Source organism: Fukomys damarensis, unplaced genomic scaffold (genome assembly GCF_012274545.1).
Source record: "Fukomys damarensis isolate Sample0158 unplaced genomic scaffold, DMR_v1.0_HiC HiC_scaffold_13, whole genome shotgun sequence".
NCBI lineage: Eukaryota > Metazoa > Chordata > Mammalia > Rodentia > Bathyergidae > Fukomys > Fukomys damarensis.
The window spans coordinates 2,104,248-2,127,356 of NW_022900925.1; the positions used below are offsets into that span (position 1 = coordinate 2,104,248).

Here is a 23,109-nt window from a genome sequence, read left to right on the forward strand (position 1 = left end):
AAAAAAAAAAAAAAAAAAAAAAAACAATACTGACATTAAATCCCCAGCCCTGACATCATATTTTCTTAAACTCAACTTTTATAATTATAACCACAAAACTTTCAGCCAGCGAGTAATATAATAGAAGAAATTATTTTAATTTTAAAAGGTCAAAATGTAGTTGACCCAATTTCTCATAAAAAAGCAATGTCTGATCAGAAGGACTAACACTTACCCACATTTGTCTGAAGCTTAAGAACTAAATGCAGATCACTCCATTTGTCTTTACTGTCTTTTTAACTACTCACCATTTCCTTTATTTTGGCGACATGAAAATATAATACATAGATGACCAATGAAATTAATCTGATGATATTAAATGTAGCATTAAAATATTAATAGAATCAGATTTATATTTAAGTCACATGTACAATTACTTTCTAAATCAGTATTTATTTTCAATATAATCAAGAACCATTCTCATTAATGGAAAAGTGAATGCCTAAATGAGCATGAATGGGAAAGCTGTACAAATTTCAGTTAACAAGGATAGGACCTCACCCTTTGTTTTCTTGCATGATTTCTTCTTTTAAAAAATAAAATGAGTTTTTTCCTCATCACCTGGTTTCTAGAAGAGAAAAATATGGTTGCATGACATTAAGAAAAAGCACAATTTAATGATGCATTCACTTTTTTTTTTTCCAGAGACACTGGAAAACAGGCAAAGATCACTTAAGAATTTATGATGTAACAAAATTAATAATAATCTTTTCACCCTGCAAAATAAACCTTTATATTTTTTACAGTAATTTGAGCTAACTAAAATTCCTCAAATTCTACAGGAAGATGTGAGTTAACTTTTAATACATTCAATTATAGAGCATATATTATTTTCAAATTATAATTATACAGACACTGATTCTAGTTAAGAAGTTTAGAGATATCAATATCTTTGAATACTCTTAGAGGAAGGGAGGTAGAAGAGAAAGAAAAGCTTTCATAGGTACTTCCTTACATGAGATTAGAGGCTGACCTCCCTCCTATGAGGAGTCCATGCATCAACATATTTAGAGAGAGATGACTTCTGCTTTACACAGAAGACTTTCTTCTGTCACAGGAATGACACAATCTACTCTAAGAAGTAATGGAGGGCAATGTGATAAGACAGGAAGATTTCTCCTATATCTTAATGTAACAGTTTCACTTTCTAAATTGGAAGCATTATGACCTTCAAAAACAATGACATGCAGGTTCAAATATAAATATTTATACCCCACCTACTTCCAGAAAGGGTTTCAAGCAGATTATTCAAATATAAATACAAAGCCAAGGCAAGTAGAAGTAATTTTTTGGATTATCTGCCACTCGGGACTAACAGTGACACTGGCTCCATTCAAATAAGCATGGACAATCAGGAGCTGGCTATATGAAAAAGTAGCCAAGAGATGAAAAGAATTATTAAAAGGTACATTTGCTATTTCATACAGCGCAAATGATGATGATGAAAGAACAGCTACTGAACAATTCATATGGATGCATGCAGCTGAGTATTGCAAGAGGCGGCATACAGCGGGCACATTATCATATATTTAATTTGCACTAATTTTAAATAAGTACTACTCAAAAGCAAATGACAAACAATAAATACAATTTTAAGTGCTTCCTGAGAATTTTAATGAAGTCAGCCAGTCAGTAATCCATCTCAGGACACTGTGATAAGCAATAAATAGGCAATGAGAATAATATGAAATAAATCAAAAATACAACTGCTCTCTAGCTTACATTGAGAAGACAAAACAGAAGCATTAACTGAAGCTTTGTAGGAAGAGTCATTAAAAGTACCAATTAGATTTTATCTGCTATTCTCCATTTTTAAAATATTAAAATAGCTAAACATTTCCCAAAGATATATTTTATATGAATTTTACCTAATCTCCTTGTAAGGACTGTCAAGACCACAGCAGCATCTCACAGAAAATTCTTAATTATATGAATTTTACTATTTACTTAACAAGTTAAAATTATTAAAATTTAATGGTTTTCATGCATACTACCATGCAAATTATATTTGCCACCAATTCTGCAAAGTAGTCAACTATTGCACACACTCAGAAATTTAAAAAAAGAAAAAAATATGTATAAGTAGCAATGTGTTCATTAGTAACTGTACTTGTAATCATAATGTTCTAGTTATACTTAACAAAACATATAATGTAAAAAAGGTCACATTTTTGTCACAAAGAATAAGCCACCTAAAATGCTCTTAAAGTATGATAAAGAAAAAAGGATATCTATCTAGCTTCCTCTCTTACTTCAATCAGATCAAGAAATTAGATCTTCTTGTCACTTATTTTCTTATTCCAAGATCTGTATCCATAAAAGCCTGGTACTAGGATGAGCAAGGCTAAGCAAACTACATTCTGGAGCTGCCTCCTCACCCACATGAGGTGACCGAGCGCTTCCAAGGCACCAGGACATTAAATGGCAGAAGGATCTACAAATACCGTCATTAGCAAGAGTCATGGAAGGGATTTCCCTAGAATAGGATTTTGAATAATGACAAAATGATCCGTGGCACTTCTACTTTGCAATGGCAGATGTGGCTTGGTAGGGGACGGTGTCATCACTAGTCTTAAATGAAAAAGCTTCATTATCTTACTTCATCATGCGCCTTGCAGGTACTCCACTGAAAAAAAGACAAAACAGGAGGCAAAAAATTCAAGCCTCAAGGTAAGCCATTTCAATCTTAAGTATCCACCTTTTTTTTTTTTACTAGCAGATTATAAAACCAGCTAGTTTTATGCAATAATTTATTTCTCTTTTTTTTTGCCTTGGAAACTCAAAGCTGTTACCCCAACCCCCAAGAAGCCAGTGGAAGATAACATATAGTAAAACAGCAAATTACACAAATCTTAAACATACCTATACTGTTATGTCAACAAATAAGATAAAATGATTTCTTTACAGAATATATGGTTTTTAAACTGAAGAACTCCAAAGATGATAAATACTTACGTCTTGATGTTCTCATGGTACACCTTGGTATCTGATGGCTGGTTATAGAGTGGCTATAAAATAAATCAAACATCTGTGTATAAAATCTACACATGTCTAGGAAGTGACAAACTATTTTAAAGTAGGCCTAGAGTCTACACTGCACCATGCCCTCTAAAAGCTCCTGACTTCTAGATTCCCTAAATAACTTCATCTCCTAAAAAAATCACTCTGGTTAAAAAAAAAGCTTATAAACACACTGTACTATGATAAATGTCTATTTATATATTTTTAATTTCAAAAGGAATGGAAGCTTAAGCACTGCCATTATACTAACAATATAAGTCAAAGTTTTCTATTTCTTTTTCTTTTCATGGTATTAGGGACTGAACCCAGGGCCTTTATACAGATCTACATCCCCAGTTCTTCTTTTTTTTTTTTTTTTTTTGAGACAGGGCCTTATTAAAGCGCTGAATTGCTCAGGCTGGCCTCCAGGTTGTGATCCTTCTGCATTAGCTTCCCAGAGTGCTGGGATTATAGGCACATGTCACCACACCTGAGTTTTTTTGTTTTGTTTTGTTTTTTGAGACAGGGTCTCACTATGTAGTTGAGACTAACCTGGAACTCACTATGTAGCCCAGGCTGGTCTTGAACTCACAGCAATCCTCCTGCCTCAGTCTCCCAAATGCTGGGATTACAGGTGTGGACTACCACGCCCAGCTCTGACTGAGTATTTCTATGTTCTTAATTCTTCATTCTTTTACCTTGAGTGACAAAAAGCTACTTAGGTTAAAACATGTTCAGGATGATGCTTCTGCAAAGGTAACCAAATTCATTCATCACTATTTAAATCTTTCTGCCCATCTACATATATCCTTCTCATCCTAAACCATATCCCACTTTATGGCAAGAAAAGTAACTACAAAAAAAAAAACATTGGAAATGAAAAAAAGAACTTTCTTACTTACCAGTTCAACCTTTGGGCCAAGACCTTCAAATATTTTATGTGCTTCTTCCGCTTTTTTCTACAGAGAAAGACATCATTGTATAGTATAATTAAAAATTATATTACTTAAGAGCAAAATCACTACCTATTTATGGGCCAGGGATTTAGCTCAGTGGCACCATGCCTGTCTGGCAAGCACAAGGTCCTGAGTTTATTACTACCTATTTAAAGATATTTACCTAAAACTAGCCTACAGGTGATCTTCACCTTATTTTCAAGTACTCTTTATATAATATTCTAATTTTATTGGCATAGCTTTTCTCACCAATTTTAGTCAAAGTTTAACAGCTACAATGAAAGCAATATCTAAATAGGTAAGTTCTCAAATGTAAACATATTAAGAAACTAGAGGAAGAATACTAACTCACTATTAGAAACAAATTCCCTGAACATTCTAAATAACTTTAATTATAATGAATGCTGTCTTATTTTAAAACATCAAATTCCATAAAGTGGCCAGTCCTTACTGCAGTATACCAAAGTGATCTCTTTGAACAAAACTGTAAAATGAGTTTATTTTCAGTTACAAAGAAAACTTAGTAACACCTGAACAACAAAGGAAACATCTATTTTGAGTATTCAAAGTCCTCAATAAGAAGTAAATATTAAATTGTATATTTAACTTGCCATTTTTGAAAGTAAAGTACCTAAACCACTGGCAGTGAACCTATGGCACATGTGCCACATCTGGCTGTTTTGTCACTGAAAGTCTAAAAGTTGGACATGACTGATCTAGACCAAAGTTCTATCTAACAGAAATCTTTGTTGCAACGAACAAAATAATACATCGATAGTTTGGCAGAAAAATTCCTACTTAAAACTCTCCATATCATAATTTTTATTTGAAGTCTACAGATAGAACTTTTCAAACAAGTTGAGTATGCTCCATTTGACAGGAACTAGTATAAACACTAAGAAAACCCCTCCTAGCATAGCAGAGTAAGGAGTCTTAAAATGCTTCACAGAACAAGGGAGTGATGAGAAGGGGTGTGAGTGAAAATAACCAAAGTATGTTACATGCATAACCAATGTGTACTAATAAAAAGATGTGAAACAAAAAAGACCTTATGGATATAATATCTGACATATAACTTGAAATGCTCCACAGACTGAAAAGATAAAGCACTGGACTACCCAAAAGAAGGAGCAAAACTGTGGCAGTAAAGGTACCAACATTTTCAAGACAACATTCAAAACCTGTTCTGGTAGGTATCATGAAGAAGAGTTTCACGGTAAGGACCAGGTATACAGAATGTAAACACTGATAAAGGGTGTGGACTGTTCCTTACAAAGTACAAAATTATGAAAAGGTTTTGAGAATTATGTGATGAGGTGAAAGATGAGTTAAAAAGAAAATGTTAAGACTAAAGGAAAGAGACTAACTGTGAGAGAAAGTTCAGTTACACTAATGGCAAATGTGTACTAACTGACCAGACCAATATTTATAAGGTAGGACCGATGTTCTCCAACCACTGACGAAATGTACAAAAGTAGAGGCTGCTGGCACTAATCATACACTATCAATTCCTCCTTTTCTTCTGGTTGTCATATTTTCTTGCAAATCATCAAATCAAAATGCAAACAAGGTATTTTTAAAAACTACGACATCCCAACAACCACTTTTCTATATGTATTATTATTCTGCAATCAGAGCATTTATAATTTTGGAATCTTCAACTGAGAAGAAAAATAGCAAAATCAAACTGTTAAAAATAGTCCATGAAAATAGACTAAACAAACTTTGACGTTTAAATATGATGGAAGTCAACTTTTGTCTCAGGAAGCCAATTTTAAAACTAAGTCTCTTTCAAGCAGTTGTCTTACTCCCACTAACTTTCTAAATAAAAGAATGATTTCTCATACATAATAATGGTAGCTATGTCTTAAGCCATACTCAATTCCAGCCTGTGTAGAATTCTGCTATACAAGGAATAAAGGAGAGAGATATTTTCATCATTATCCCATCACTCCTTGCCTATGGTGTCAAAACAGATAAGGTTATTAATTTTTAAAAGCTACAGAGAACCAGGCATGGTGCTACATGTATGTAATCCCGGCACTCTGGGAGGTTGAGGCAGGAGGATCAGAGGTATGATGTCAGCCTAGGTGACCTATAAAGACCGTCTCAAAATTAAAAGGAGTTCAATCCCCAGTACTAGAAAAATGTTTTTTTCAAAGGCAGTGGAGGTCTTGCAAAAGGCAGCATAGTAAGGTAAAAAGAGTACTAGAGTGAGCAGTAAGAAAGCCTATGTTCTAGGCCCAGCCAAGCTCTCCTGTTTTCTCAACAGGAGCCCCTGCTATGATTCTAGAAGTGGAGAAGTACTGCTGCAGCAAATGACTATCAGCAGAGTGTATTAATGAAAGCAAACGAAAGAAAAGATGATTTCTACAGTTACTGTGAGTTAAAAACATTCTTCAATATTAGAAGATAGTCTTAAGATTTCACACTTGGATTTCTTTTCTTCAAAGGATGAAGACCACATAAAAACATAAATGCTAAAACAAAAAGTGGGCTGAAAAGGGTGTCTTAAGTTTTGTTGAAAGGCATTAAGAAACACTATGCTATCTAATGAAGGCATCTATATAATTGAACACAAATAAAATTGTCTATCAGGTCTTGTTTAACAGTTTTTTAGTCTTCGTACCCCAATAGAGCAACCACAAAATTGATGAATATTGGAATTAGTTTCATTTTTCTTTGTTTCTATCTGGTTTTGGTTTTGTGAGACAGGGTCTCACTACATGATTCAGGCTGACCTTGAACTCACTATGTAGCCCAGGTGGCCTCAAACTCACAGCAATTCTCCAGCCTCAGCCTCCCAAGTGCTGGGATTACAGGCATACGCCACCATGCCCAGCAGAACTGTTTAAACTTGTAAGATAAGGCTCATTTTAAAACTCATTCAAAGGGCCAGGGAGTTAGCTCAGTGGTTTGGTGGCCTGCCTAGCAAGCACAAGGACCACAGTTCAATCCCTGGTACCAAAAAAAAAAAAAAAAAAAAAAAAAAAACCAAAAAAAAACTCATTCAAAAATATTTAAAAAAGAAACTAAAATTTAAAAATACAAAACAAAAAAAAACTCATTTAATAAAAATCCAATATATTCGGAAATTAACTCATACTAAAAAAAGTCAGCATTTTATAAACCAAAACCAAAAAAAAAAACAAAACCCCACTAAATTCCATTATCAGCTCTAATCCCAATTTACTTTATCCCTGAGGTTATAAGCAGCCATCGATCCATAAAAGTGTCTTGTAATTTTAAGCAGTTTTTCATTAAAATTGGAGATTTCACATAAAACCCTTAAGTTTTGCCGTCTATTAAATAAGGGGTAAGTGTCTACCCTAGGCCACATTCCCTCTCTGACTGGCACAAGGTGGTACTTCTCACCTGCTTCACTACTGCCCTTCACTTGCATTGGAATTTATATGGATTGTTCTGGCTATTCAACAAACTGAACCCCCTCTGACCCCACCCAGGAAAAAAATTTTTTTTTTTGGTTCAGCGATGGAACTTTGGTCCTTGGGCTTGCAAGACAGGCAGCAGAACCACTGAGCTAAATCCCTGGCCCAGGAAATAGTATTAATGTGACCATTTTTCCCTGCCCCTGACACATGTGTATTATACATGTGATGAGTCTAGATTCTCTTTTATACATAACATACAGTCATGTAATATATACATGTACATCTGAGTCCAAGAGCATTCCCATTATGTTAAATTACTAATTCACAGTTGTTTTCCTTTTTTCCTTTGTTTCCCTCTTCAGTCTGGGGAACCCACAGCCTTGCACATGCTAGGAAAGTTCTATTATAGAGCTACACCCTAGACAACAGTTACTTTTAAAGGCCAATTTCCTTTAAGATCCAGCTATTAGAATATTAAAAGCTATCTGTGTAAAACAAATTGATGAGTCAACTTACTACAATGCAAATAAAATGAAAACAATCCCAATTCTTACCCTAATCATTAGTTGAAAAGTCTGTCTTCTCACACAGTATGCAAAACCTATTAACACATTTTGGATTGAAGCCTTCTGGAAGCCTGTTAAACAACTGTGATGTAATTTTTTTTTTTTTTTTTTTAATATTGAGGTGAAGTAAATTTCCCTTCCTACTAGTATCTAGGCCAGGTTTTGGCCAAAAACTTTGTCATTACAAAAGTGACACACAAAATTGAAGTCTGTTTTTCCTAAATCCATGAATATTTTGATTAAGAATATGAAAGAAGAATTTATTTTAATAAAAATAAAAATTCAAGCCAGGCATGGTCACACATGCCTATAATCCAACACTCAGGAGGCTGAAGCAGTACTGCTGCAAGTTTGAGACCAGCCAGGGATACACAGTGAGCTCTAGGCCAGCCAAAACACATAGCAACACCCTGCCTTAAACAAAAAACAAAGTCTACCTAGAGGTCGAAGTCTATCTTGAACTTACAAATTTTATATAGCTAAAGTTCAACCATAGCCTATCTATCAACTCCGAAGCTAACAATTCCAATAACCTATCTCTACTGACATGTTGTCAGGATTTGGTATTAAATGCTCCTTAAGAAGTAAAAACCTACAGAACGGCTGATTTGTAAGATGCGCCACCTAATTTGCCTCTCAGTATTTATTTAATCAGAGAGATTGAGCTGAAAAAAATTCTACTTGTCACTGCCTGCCTCGCAATCACAAGGGCCTGCGTTCAACCCCTGGTACCAAAACAAAAATTATAATTACAACGGAACTACAAAAAGGCAAAGTCAGGTGGGCTTAAAGGCCTGTGCTGTCAGAGAAAGCATAAGCTTACCCGATTCTCATCATAAATAATTTGGACAATACTGCGGTGTTTCTGCTCCACAGGAGGAGGGGACACAGGCTTCTCCGGCTCAGGAGGTTTAGCTGCTTCTTCTTCAAGCTGTTGCTAAGAGACCCAGAAAGGAAAAGTCAGACATCTGCTGCACGTCACCCCACCAGAAATTAATCACCAGAGATAACACAAGCATTTGAAATGCTTACCAATTCTGTAGGAAAATCATTTAATGTAAGAGGGATGTAAGAGAGACTCATAAACCCAAGGGCTCAAAGAAAAACAATCAGCACAATAACCAATCACTCTAAGACAGAAGGAAAAAAAAAAAACTAATGGGAAATATCCCATTTTACTTCTGATAAATTTAAAGTAAAACATTAAGAAAAATAACTCAATGAAGGTACCAAATATACCTCCATCACAATGACCTCTGGAAAGAAATACTGTACATAGTATATATAAAGATCTGGTGGAAACAATATGGTAGAAAAGAGCTTAAGGGTTAACTCTTAACTCAGTACAACACCATGACACCCAATCCCCAATTTTATTATCTTCCAATGCTCTAGTCATGAAATACTAGACTCTTGTATGCAACTGCTTATCTGTATTGAACCTCAGAGTCACCCTTTACAGGTGATGGGAGTCTAGAACCCTTTCTGGGTCCTTGCCAATACTAAACAAGTATCTACCACTCATATGTAAAGTAGGGAAAACAATATTACCTATCAAATAGTTTTTTGAAAGAACTAAAAGACATACAAAGTACATTTTAACTATAAAGGTTCAATAAATATCACCTCTTACTATTAGTGAAGTAAGCAGGAACTTGTTTGCTTTGCCCACTGCTTTTTTTCACTCCCTAATCAGTGCCTGGAACCTAGTAAATGCTCAATGATTAGCCATATGAATAAACATGGGCCAAGTCCCCCACCTAAGAAGATAAAAAGAACATGAGGTGAAGCTAAATGAAGTCTAGTACAAGGTCTAGAGGAAAAAAGCTCTCTGTACTACCAAGTAACACTGATAGTCAAAGCTCTTACTCATGTTAAGTCAGACCATGATCAAACAAAAAGATGAAAATACGCCAACAGAGCAGTTTGGAAGAACATTTCCATTTTGGATCTTCAACTCTTATTTGGATCTCGCAGACTCTATCTTAAGATCTCTGAAATCCTGGGTTCATTTTTATGGAAATAGGTTCTTCAATGATGCCCTTTTTTCTTGCTTAGAGGGCCTCCTTTCAGAATCCCCATTGAAGAATAAATAATCTTCAGAAAAATCACATTTCATTCTTACTACCTACACAGTCCTAGGATTAAATCACAACAGAAAGGCTAAAACCAAATTAGAAAATGAATACACAAACAAAAGCCTTCCATAAGTATTTGTTCTTTTATACATTCATTTTCCCAAATTTAAAAATGTTTACTGAAATTATATGAAATATGGTTTAATATAACATGATAAACCATTGTTAATCTGTTTCTATACAGCTATAATATGCTTGTTTATTTACTCTAGCTGCCTTTTATCTCTATCCCTCAATATAAGTTGGTTTCTGTATATCTCATAATGGTCATACATATTATTGCTAATTATTATACCACATCTCATACTGGTCACACAATGCATTTCATTATCTCTAATTATAATGTTATCGACTATTTACCATGTACACATAATGCAATATATTCATTGAGAAAAATTTAGTAAAATCAGACCCACAAATACAGAACTGTCAAATACATGATTAAAACAGAATATTAAAAAAATGGGCAGATTTGAAAAGGGGCCAAAAAGAAATCAAGAAACATAATTATTGAAACTGAACAGATTTAACAGATTAAACTGACAAGAGAAATGTAAATTGGGAATGAAGTTCAAAGAAGTAAAACTAGGAAAGAGAAGTATAAAATCATAATGTTAAGTGAACTAAATCAGCCACACAAACTTAACTATCACAAGGTTTCTCTTATACGAGAAACCCAAAGTATAAATAAACAGCAAAATAAAAGCTACACGATAGCAAATAGGAAGACAGATCTATTACAAATGGGCAGAAGACCAAAACATGGAGGGGAGAGGGACAGAAGGGAAGGGAAGGGAACCTAAAAAAGAAAATGTGTTATGTACATGTATCGACTCCCCACAATGACTATAATCATTATGTACTGCAAATATGTACTAATAAAAATAATTTTGTAAAAGAAGAGTGCTCATTTCAGCAGCACATATACTAAAAGAGAAACAAGAAAGAGATACAGAGGACAAGAATTATTAGATTTTATATCTCAAGGGTTTGTTTAAAAGGGGGGGGTTGAGTAAAAGGGGGGAATAGCTCAATGGGATAGGAAATACTTCCTCTGGATTCAATTCTCTGGCATTGGAGGGGGGGTGGAATTGATGAAAAACTCTTAACCCTCACACTTAGGAAGCTCAAAAAACTCATGCTGGATAGATTTTAACACAAAAACCCACACCCAAATACATCAGAGTGAAATAGCAATCCCTAAGAAAAAGAAGATATTGGAACCAGCCAGAGAGAAAATTCAGATTATCCACAAAAGAATAAAAATTAGAATAATGGCTGATATCTTAAAAATGGAAACCATTTTTAAAATTTAAAGAAGTGGGCATGGGGATGTAGCTCAGGGCAAAGATCTTGGGTCCAATCCTCAGTACTGAAAAGGCAGGGGGTGGGGCACAGGAGAACACCGTGTACTAAAATAAAATAATCACATACTAAATAAAAATGCCTCTCAATTATCAGGCTGAAAACAATATTTAAATCATAAAAACCAAGCAAATGCTATTTTTGTCAACTCTCTGCCTTTCTCGAAAAGAAATTCTCAAGATTATTCTTTACTTAGAAATGTGTTCCCCCCAGATTGAAGATCCCAGCTAAAAGAAGAAATGATGACCAAATGAGATGATAAAAGCACAGGTAAACCTAAAGAAACTGACTACATGCACAAAATAACAACATCACTGGCAGTTTACAAAAGCAAGGGTGACCTGAAATACATAATAATATCAGCTTAAAAGTTGAGAAGAGAAACAGAGTAAAAAGCATTAATACAGAAACAGAATATTTATGAAAAATGACTGTCACGGTAGGAAAAAAGTCTTTATTTTTTTTTTTGGTTTTGGTACTGGGGATCGAACTCAGGACCTTGCACTTGAGAAACAGGCATGGCACCACTGAGCTACATCCCTGACCCAAAAAGTCTTAATTTTAACCAAAATTTTCAAAACTACACAATATATATTTTCTGGCCACAATAACATTAGAAATCAAGCCACAATAACCCAAGTAATTAAACATGAGATTTTTCAAAGCAACATTAATATTGTAATTAAAAAAATAAATAAAAATAAACAGAAAATTTTGCAAACGAAAAGGTAAAGGATGTGCCTAAAGTATAAAGAAGGAAAGGGAAAAAGCTACAAAATTAACATGCTTGGCATTTTATTTAAAATGTTATAAACCAGGAGACAGGGATAGCTCAGTAGTTTTGTTGCCTGCCTCGTAAGCACAAGGTCCAGAGTTCAATCCCCGTACCAAAATAAATAAATAAATAAAAATAATTAAGTAAAATGTTATAAACCAGAAGTATGCTTGTAATCCCAGCACTAAATTGGCAAGGGCAAGGACTGCTGTGAGTTGAAATCCAACCTGGGCTACAAAGTAAGTTTGAAGTCAGCCTGCACTACAAAGCAAGACACTGTCTCAAAAAAAAACAAAACAAAACAAAACAGAAAGATGTTATAAAAGATCAGAATAAAAACCAGGAAAAGAAATAGCAAAAACTTATTAGAGGGTACAATTATAATCCCAAAAACGAAGGCAGAAAAAATATTATTGACAGACAACTTTCTTAGCATGTGTGAAGTCCTGTGTTTAATTCCCAGCACCAAAAAATAAAAAAAGGACCCTGTTTCAAAATAAAAAATAAAATTTAAAAAAGGCTGAAAAGTATGATGGCCCTGGGCTCAATCTCTAGTGCTGCCCCACTCAAAACAGAAAGCTGTATCACTAGTTAAAAATCTAGCCTCTCAAAATAAGAAAAAAAAAAAAAAAAAAAAAAAAAAAAAAAAAAAAAATGCCCACTAGGCCCAACTGATTTAACCAGTGTTTAAATTCAGCCAATCTTAAAGCATTTCAGGATTTAGAAATAGTACAACAATATAACACTAACACAACCTGTTACCAAAACCACATACGGACAGTACAAGAAATTATTATAAACTGATCTCCCTCATAAATATAAAAAAAAAACCCTAAAACACATATTGTTAAAGTAAATACAGCAGTTTATGAAACCGAGGTAACGTATCAAAACTAAGGTAGGTTAAATCCAGGAACACACAGGTGATTTAAAAGTAGTTCATTTTAAGAGAGTTAAAGGAGAAAGCATATACAATCAGCAGAGTATGCTAAAAAAAATAGCATTTGCTGGGCCTAGTGCAACAGGCCTGTAACCCACCATTTATAAGGCTGAGGCAGAAGGAGCACCACAAGTTCGAGCCCAGTCTATACTATATAGTGAGTTCAAGACCCAGCTGGACTTTGCAACCCTGTCTCAAAAGACCAAAATAAATGAATAAAAATATGAGCATTTGATAAAATTCAACACTCTTTCATGATTAACATCTTTGAAGCATTAAGAATAGATGGTGGGGCCAGGGATCTAGCTCAGTAGCGCAGCGCCTGCCTGACAAATCCAAGGTCCTGAGTTTGTCCCAAGGTCCTAGTACCAAAAAAAAAAAAGGAAATTCCCAACTTAATGACAAATGTCTACAAAAACTTATAGTATGATTAGTAAATATAAAAGAAATTCCTATAAAGAGAAAGAATAATAATGACCATTTTCAGTATTTTGTAAGACTTAACCAGAGCAGAAAGACAATAGAAAAATCAATGGAATAAAAAGTAGAAATGAAATTCTCATTTTTTAAAACTGTTGATATGGCCAACACACAGAAAGCCCCAAAGAATCTACAAATAAACCACTAGCATTAAAACAATAATTTCAGGGCCAGGGATTTGGCTCAGTGGTTCTGCTGCCTGCCTCGCAAGCGCAAGGTCCCTAGTTCTATTCCTGGTACCAAAACAAAAAAGTGAACTTTGAGCACTAACTTCAGAATGACACAAAAATCAATTTCCAGTGAATCAAAGAATATTATAAGAAGCAAAATTATGAAACATTTAAGAAGATAATAGACTGCCTTACTCATAAAAAACCTAAAGAAATTTTGTTCACTTAAAACCAAAATTAGTATCATAGTCCCAAAAACAACTGCTCAGGCCATAAAACTTACAGAAGAAAACCCAGACATACATCTTTCTGACCTTGGTTTAGGCAATGGTTCTTAGGATATTATACCCAAAGCTTAAGTAACTGGAAAAAAAAAAAAAAAAAAAAAAAAAAGACATCATTAAAATTAAAAATATCTGTACATCAAAGGACACTACCACCAAGGAAGTGAAAAGACAACAAACAAAATAAGAAAATATCTACAGGCCATTATATCATGAGGGTCTAGTAGTCAAAACATAAATATAAAAACTCTTAAAATTGAACAATAAAAATACAAATAACCCAATTAACTGATAAGCAAAGGAAATGAATGGACATTTCTCTAAAAAATAAATACAGTTGCCCAATAAGCACATGAAAACACATTAAAACGTCATTAAGGAAGCCAACACTAAAGAAACACAAATCAAAAAAACCACAATGAAATATCACTTTATAACCACTAGAATAGCTAAACATACACACACAAAAGGAAAGAAAATACGTATTAATAAAAAAATAGAAAAAGTAAAGTCCTCATAAACTGATGGGAATGTAAAGTGGTAGAGCCACTTTGGAAAACAGTTTGGCAGGTCTTCATATATTTAAACAAAGATTTACCTTACTATCTGACCTAGTAATTCTACTCCTGGGGGTGTGTGTGTGTGTGGGTGTGGGTGTGGGTGTGGGTGTGTGTGTATGTATGTGTGTGTGTGTGTATATGTGTGTGTGTGTGTGTGTGTGTGTGTATATATATCTATATACACACACACACACACACACACACACACACATACACACACATATGAAAACGTAGGGGGCTGGGGATTTAGCTTAGTGGAGCCGTGCCTGCCTTGCAAATACAAGGTCCTGAGTTTGATTCCCGGTATTAAAAAAAAAAAAAAAAATCCACATAAAAGGTAGTACATAATGCCTATCAACCTAAATGAAACATGGTATGCTCATGCAATGGAGTATTTAGTCATAAAAGGCAGATGCTAAACAGAATATGGATGAATCTTGAAAGAATGCTAAATAAATGAAACCAAACACAAAAAGTTATATATTAAAATATCCTATTTATCTGAAATGTTTAAAATAGGAAAATCATAGATACAAATAGATGAGTGGTTGGGGGTGGGAATAGAAAAACAATGAGGAATAACTACAAATGGATATGGAGCTTCTTTTGAAGTGATAAAAATGTTCTGAAGTTAGACGGTAGTGTAACACTAATTGTATACTTTCAAAATTGGGGCATGTGAATTATACCTCAATTTTTAAAAAATACTCCCAAGAGCCAGGGGCAGTGGTGTATGTCTACAGTCCTAGCTACTTGTAAGCTGACTCAAAAGGATCACTTGAGCCCAAAAGTACAAAGCCAGTCTGGGGAACGTAACATGATCTGTCCCTTAAAAAAATAAAATCCTCCCTCAAAAAAAAAAAACCTATTGAAAACAAAATAAAAAATGAGAACTAAGAGCTGTCATGTAGAGGTACAAGATCCCAATAATGAATGTAACTGTACTGTATCCCTAAAATGTACCAATAAACTCAATTAAAAAAAAGAAAATAATTAAATGACAAGACAAAAATTAGATAATATCTAATATACACAAAACTGACAGACTTTAGGAAATCTTAAAATTAGAAAACAATGAAATAAGAGAATATGGAGAAGGGGATCAAGAGATGGAGGGAGGAAAAAAGGAGTAGAAGAGAAGGAGACCTGAAAAGAAACTAAGGTGTGTTAGGCACATATACCAACTCCCCACTATAAATGTAATCATTATGAACCACAAACATGTACTAATAAAAAAGTTTAAAGTACAAAAAGATAATATTGCCCGGCGTGGTAGTGCACGCCTGTAATCTCAGCACTCAGGAGGCAGAAGCAGGAAAATTGTGGTGAGTTGGAGGCTAGCCTGGGCTACACAGTGAGTTCAAGGCCAGCCTGACCTACAAAGCAAGACCCTGTCTCAAAAAAAGGAGAGAAAGAGAGAGATAATATGGACATGAGGCTTGAATGATGTGCATAAAAAAATATACAATCCATAAAGAGAAATAAACTCAGCTTCATTCCCCATCAAGAAAATGCAAAATAAAACAGTGAGAACTATTTCACATTCAGGTGCAAACAAAACCAAAAAGTAAAAGGCAAGAATATGCACAAACTGGTAAATATATAAGACAATGGGAGTATAAAATGTCACTATCATTTTCACAACTTTAGTATCAACTAGTAAAACCAAAGTGCATACAATCAACAAGTACAGCAGGAGAAATGAATGGATGAAATTATGGAAACTAATAGCAAAAAAGGCAAGTCATGGATATATTAAGGCATAATTCCTTTTATATAAAGTTCTATATGGAAAATTCAACATTATCATCTTTATGGAGATAAACACATTATAGAATACATGAAGTAGTAAAAAATAAGCACTTACTTGTTTCTTTTTCAATTTAAGAATCTGTTGTTCTACTTTTGCAATTTCTCGATCTACACGATCCATACTCTGTATTAACTCTTCCTTTGAAAGCTTTGAGGGTGAAGCATTTTGATCATCTCCACATGGCTGCCCAGAGATTGGAGAGGATGGGGCTTCATGTTTGCCTCCAAATGCTGAATCCTTTAGAGAAGAAAATTAAGACCAACAACTTACTTTTCTTTAAAAGCCAATGCTAGAGTCAAGAATGTCTTAATAGCCAGATATGAGGGCGCACACCTGTAATCCCAGCACTCTGGAGGCTGAGGTAGGAGGATGGTGAAGAGGTGAGTTCAAGGCCAGCTGGAACTACCTACTGAGACCCTATCTCAAAAAAACAAACAAAAACTAAAACTGTCTCAAAGCAGCAAGTAAAATTTAAAACATAGCAGAGTCATGTATGTTATTTATCAAAAAGTAGTCTTTTGGTAGTAATTTTCATATTCACATACACATGCAAATAATATACACAAATGTTGTGTATAGCACTTTTATGGCTTACATACTGTTTATAGTTTATATATTCTGAAAACCCAGAAAGCTATTCAGAGTGAGCATGAGGCAGCCAGGTAGCTAATCAACTGTTAAGTGTAATAATACATAATGACACTACAGAGAATTTCTGGAAAATAATAGTGCAATCATGACAAAGGAAGACACGAAATTCTCAGCTATTTTTTGTAGGGACTCTTCAAAATGTTTGAATGAGTAGGCTAGGAAATAGTGTTACACTAGTCAGTGCCAGCAAACTTATGGCATGCAGGCGATAGCAGGCTATTATCATCAAAAGCTCTGAAAAAAAGGTTCACCATTGCTTCTGTAGGTAAAAACCTGTGTATCTGACACAATTTACTAGCTATGATAAATAAGGCCAAGAGTTCCTACCGAAAAATCTTCAGTGACTGGGATCACAGCTCAGCAATAGAGCTCATGCTTTGCCTGTATGAGCCCCTGGATTTGTTTCCCCGTACCCCCTTCTAAAAGTTTTCAGACTTTCAAAGGACTAAAACTGAAGCACAGCAGTCAGAGAAACTACCCAAGAACTTTCACTGATATTATCCCCAGATCTGCTTCATAAAGGGAAAAGGGCAACCAACTCTCACCCTCTACTACATATATAACATCTCTTTAGCAAAAGAAAATCATTTCATTTGACTCTCCCCAAAAAGAGAAAAACCTTATCCCACTCCACCTACAAATCAGCATGGAATGTAACAGAATGAAAACTCCTCAACACATCTACCATCCCCAAAATGCACATGCACAACAATTTTCAGTTTCAAGTAAAGATAAAAGCAATATTTTTAAACAGATAAATTTCAGATTAAGGTTCTAGTTTTCCTTAGTATATGAGAAACCTAGAATGATGATGGTTTGTAGGATTATAAAAAACTAAAATGTAAAACAATGACTGAAAAATCAATAGCTCTAAACCAAGAATGAGCATAGGACATACCTAGATAGGTGTTCCAAAACAAAGATTTCAGCTAAAACATAAAAATAAGATTATGGCTACACACTAAACCTTGTACAACTCCATAAAGAAAGCATTAAAAAAATAACAATTCTAATAAACTGAGTAATACAGTTAATTTCCAGTATCATCTGCATTTACCATATACTCAGTCAGTGTTATCATAAATTCCTGTACTTCATACATTCATGGTAAGATTTAAATTGAGATAACTTGCTTCCAGAAGAAAACAATGTTTCTTCAACATAAAAAATCCTATTTGGGGTAGAACTATCTTTATCAACGTTTAAAAACAAAAAATACAGGGAAAATGCTTTTATGGTGTCTTTTCAACATTCATATCTTCACTAACACTGTGAAAGTCACAGCAATTCTTGAACTCACTAAATCAACTACTATTTGTACCAAATGAAGGCTAAATGCAAAATTTTCAAATTTCTTTAAGGTCATCATATTGCTATAAAGATTCCTTAATTATAAGACAGCTATTAGTATCATTCTTTTTCCATATACATATAACCTAATTTGCATTACAGAAACAGTTATAATAGCAAAGTATTACACTTAGGAACAGCAGATATCAGAAAAGCTCCCCAGGTAATTCTGATGAATGCCCTAAAAACTACTATTACAAATCAATATATTTCGTTGACTTCTTTTTGGCTAAATATTTAAGAAAAGACAAACTCCTTGAGGGCTTCTTTGCATGATAGGATCTAAGCATAGAACAGTGATCAAAACAGACTTGATCTCTACCTACAGAGAGCTTACAATCTTGAATTAGTACTACATCCAAACAGCTATTTTGAAGAAAAAAGAATTAAGATTCCTATTCACATCTTCATCAAAATAGAAGCCAAATAAAAGCAAACATAAGAGACTTATTATTAACAAATCACAAAGAGCCTCAAACCAAAATGATTCACATTATTTTGGGTGGGCTTAAAAAGAACCAAGAGCATAAAACATTATTTTTAAAGAAAAAAGTTAGTCAAATAAAAAATATCAAAATATTAATAACAAATTCAAAAAGCAAATGATGAAATGGAATACCTTTGAAAACATGAATTCTAACAACTCAATATAAAATAAAAAAATCAACAGAAAAATAAGCAACAGATATGAAAAAATATAAAACAGGAGAGGTAAATAACAAAAATGAAAAAGACAAAATAAATGCAAGTTTAAAATAATTCATCAAATTAATAAGGCTTACAAGGATACAAAAACAGGCACCTTTAAACAAGGATGAAAAAGGATTAGTTTTATTCCTTTGCAAGGTATTATGGGAATACTCAAAGCTTTAAAATACATCAACTCTGAGCTGGGCATGGTAGTACAGCTGTAATCCCAGCATAAAGCAGGAAGATAGCAAGTCGCAGCTTGGACAATTTAGAAACATAGTCAGACCCTGTCTCAAACAAGGGCTGGAGATACAGCGTGGTGGAAAGGCCCTGGGTTCAAAAGGCAATTCTGAGCTGTAATAAATGATACTAATACAAATTTACCTTAAGATAATAAGTAAAAAAATATAAACTTTGGGAGACTGAGACAGGATAATATCAACTTGGAGCCCAGACTAGGCAACTTAAGTGATTTTGTGAGCTCTTATTTTTTTTAAAAAAAATTTTTTTAAAGAGCTAAGGATACAGCTCAGTCTGAAGGCCCTGGGTTCATTAAATAAACTATATTCATGTATAATGTACTGAGTTAACCACTAACAATATAGTTGTAAACTTTTAACACAAAAAGCTCAGGATATACATAAGCAAATACAGTGCTGCACAGAATGTCCACAGGAGACACATTAAAATATGTATATAAACAAGAATAAATATCAAAAGGTTAACAGTGGTTTTTAACCCATTTATGCCAAAGATTGCAATGTTTTTAATTTTTGCATAAAATTCATATATGCTACCTAGAAAAAACTCAAGTAACAAGAATTTGAAAAGAAAAATTTTTATTATGTTCCATTAAGTGTGATTCAAAAAATGAAATACTAGGCATAAAATGATTAAGTGGTAAGAGTGTAAGTAACTTGTTTCTAAAGGCTTATTACCTACATTTTAAAAAAATTAAATGGCATACCTGGAACTAACATGCATTTCTTTTCAAAAAAATAAAAACAACAAAGAGTGAGAGGGTGAAGACATAGCTCAGTGGCAGAGTGCTGGCCTAGCACTGGGGGCTCTGTGTTTGGTTCCCCCTCTGGCCAAAACAAAAACAAATGAGGGGGAGAGGGATCTCCGGGACTCCTAGAAGTCAAGGGTCCTGAGTTTTCATTCTAAGTTCAGAGGAATCAGCTAAGGTCACTTAATTTTCCTTAATATCTGGTTTCTTGACTATAAAACAGGAATAGGTCATATCAAGGTCCAACATATCACATTCTAGTACATGTGTTGTTTTATGAGGTTTTGGGGATTGTGTTTTGTTTTTCATACAGGGTCTCTATGTATCCCAGGCTGGCCTCAGACTCACAGCAATCCTCCTGATTGTGGGGCATTACAGACATGTGCCACCATGCCCAGCAGGTATGTTAAATTTTTAAGATCTCTTTTTTTCCCTAGCTATAACTTGTATTTGTGGCATTTATTCAGCCTTGAGGACTTTTATTTGCTACATTTTAAATTTCTTTTTCTTTTAATGTAGCAAAACATGTATTTATTCATTTTTGGTAGCTCTGGGGATCAAACCTTAGGACACTCAATCACTAAGCTGGGCCTTCTGATTTGTTGAAAAAAGGTTTTGCTAAGTTTCCAGGCTCATCTTGGGTGTGCAATGCTCCTGCTTCAGCCTCCCAAGTAGCTGGAATGAGGCATGTGCTATTGCACATGGCTAATATTTCTTATAAAGCTCACAGACTATGTAATACAGATATTTCATGTGGTGATATGTTTTCTAAACTCCTAGAAGCTTAGTTAATTTCTAGCTTACACACAAAGAGCAGTCCCCCATTCAACTTATATTTCAAAATTTACCTAGAAGTTGGATGAATGTGATAATGGGCACTCATTTACCTATCATCTAGATTCAACAGTTGTTTGTACTACTTGTTTTTTCTTTATATACATACTATTTTTTTCTTAGCTGAACTACTCGAAAATAAACAATTTACTACCTTGTAAATTACTCTTCATTCCATGAAGACTCAAAGAAAAATCTGTGGGTACTTAAAGATATGGTATTGGAGTAGGAAGGAGAATTAGCCAAAAAGTAAATAAAATTTATGAGAAAGAAATTTGTTGTCAAAAACATTTTAGGGCCAGGGATTTAGCTCAGTGGTGCTGCCGCCTGCCTCACAAGTACAAACAAGGTCCAGAGTTCTATCCCCAGTAACAACAAAAAAAAGTTTCAGAAATTAATTTATTCTTTTAAAAACAAGCATCTATTCAATACCTACTAAGTACCAGATACTTCCTAATTTACAGGTTTAATAAGTAAAATAGACAACTGAAAACATTAAGTACAGTGATAAAACAAGAGTAAATATACAAGGCACATTTCACAAAGAAATCTTACTAACAAAAAAAGGGGAATATGGTTTGACCTAAAAGAACACCCACAAATTTACAATATATATTATTTCAAATGTTACAAAATACAATTGATATTAAAAAGTCACCTCTGATTTTATAGCACAACTACAGTTAACAAAAATACTCAACAACTGCTAAGAGAACTTAAATGTTCTCTTCACGCACACAAAAAATGAAAAATACATGAGGTGATGAGTATGTTAGTTTGACTTAATCATCCCATAAGTAACCATATATCAAAAATTACACCAAACACAGAAACATATAATTTTTCTTTAAAAATTAATAAAACAACGGTTATTACCTACAAAAACCATAAGTATAAGTAACTTTTTCCTTCTGTAATTTCTAAGTTTTCTGTAAGTATGTAGTATTTATACAAATTAGGAAGTAATTTTTTATATATTAAAATTATAGTTAAACCGTACCTAAAATGTGTTTTCTCCTATATAGCAAGTTAGTAAACTGCCACTAAATTTAAGGGACTTATTTAAAATTTAATTTAAATTTGACAAAACCAGTAGTGTTGAGTATCTCTCAACACATTTTATTGATCACATTTTATAACACAAGAAGCCAGAACAAAATGCTTGAGAATTAGATTTTTACCAAAAAGTTAAAGTATGACCGCAAAGTCTGGAGCACTAAATCTGTGGCTTATAGTTTAAACAAATTCTTACTTTCCCATACAGTAACCTTTAGAGACTGGTGTAACTGGACTTTCTTTTAGGTACTGTGCCTGAATATAGCTAAATAAACACTATAAACCTACAGTTCCACAGAGCAAAAGAATAAATATTTACCTTCTTAGCATCTGCAGAAGACCTCAACCCTTCTGGCAGTGTGTGCACTAGAGGTAAAACCGCAGCACTGACACGCTGAAAATGGGAATCAGTAACCTGCTCCAGACGTGGTCTCTTGGATTCCAGTGAATCATGATCCACGGGGGATGGACCTGGATGAAACTGTTCATATCCAGATCTCCTTTCTTGAGGCCTAATACAATAAATAAATACATACATACACACATATATACATAGGTGAAAATTTATAAGTGATAATATAACACCCAGATTTTGAAATAAAAAGTTATGCTTATTTTTAGGGTGAATTCCTATCCCTCTCCTCTTCTTATCCAGAATAAAATACACCTTACTTGCTTACTAGAGTACTTGATCCCCAGTACCCAAAAACAAAAACAAAACAAACCTAAAACAAACAAAAAAAAATCTCCAGCCCTAAGTATTAATTCTAATTCAAATTTTAAAAGCTTCCTAGGGAGTTAGGACAAGATGGTTAAAACAGAATCTAGAAATGAAAGACTTAATAAAAGACTTTGATTTGCAAAAAACTAAAACTACTATGCTAGGCAAAAAGGCACCTCCCTGTAATCACATAACTTGGGAGGCTGCGGGAGAATTCCTGTGAATTTGAGGCTAGCCTGGGCTACATGGTGAATTCACGGCCAGCTTGAACTATGTAGTGAGACCTTGTCTCAAAAAAAAAAAAAAAAAAAAAAAAAAAA

The 23,109-nt window shown here is 34.0% G+C and overlaps 1 protein-coding gene across 15 annotated transcripts in view; it reads right to left on the minus strand.

Moving 5' to 3' along the window:
• The window catches only part of Ncor1 (nuclear receptor corepressor 1), a 154,183-nt gene that overhangs the window by 92,202 nt on the left and 38,872 nt on the right, over positions 1–23,109 (minus strand). For 9 of the 15 annotated variants that reach the window (XM_019205709.2, XM_033762759.1, XM_019205699.2 and 6 more), the window contains exons 4-10: positions 22,388–22,580; positions 16,533–16,715; positions 8,777–8,890; positions 3,942–3,998; positions 2,995–3,047; positions 2,639–2,665; positions 541–607 (exon numbers count right to left, since the gene is read on the minus strand). In XM_019205709.2, the coding sequence (XP_019061254.1) occupies positions 541–607; positions 2,639–2,665; positions 2,995–3,047; positions 3,942–3,998; positions 8,777–8,890; positions 16,533–16,715; positions 22,388–22,580 (694 nt within the window). Of the gene's footprint in view, positions 1–540; positions 608–2,209; positions 2,666–2,994; positions 3,048–3,941; positions 3,999–8,776; positions 8,891–16,532; positions 16,716–22,387; positions 22,581–23,109 lie in introns of those variants that run through there. The other 6 variants (XM_010611539.3, XM_019205696.2, XM_010611568.2 and 3 more) reach the window with 2 other exon arrangements.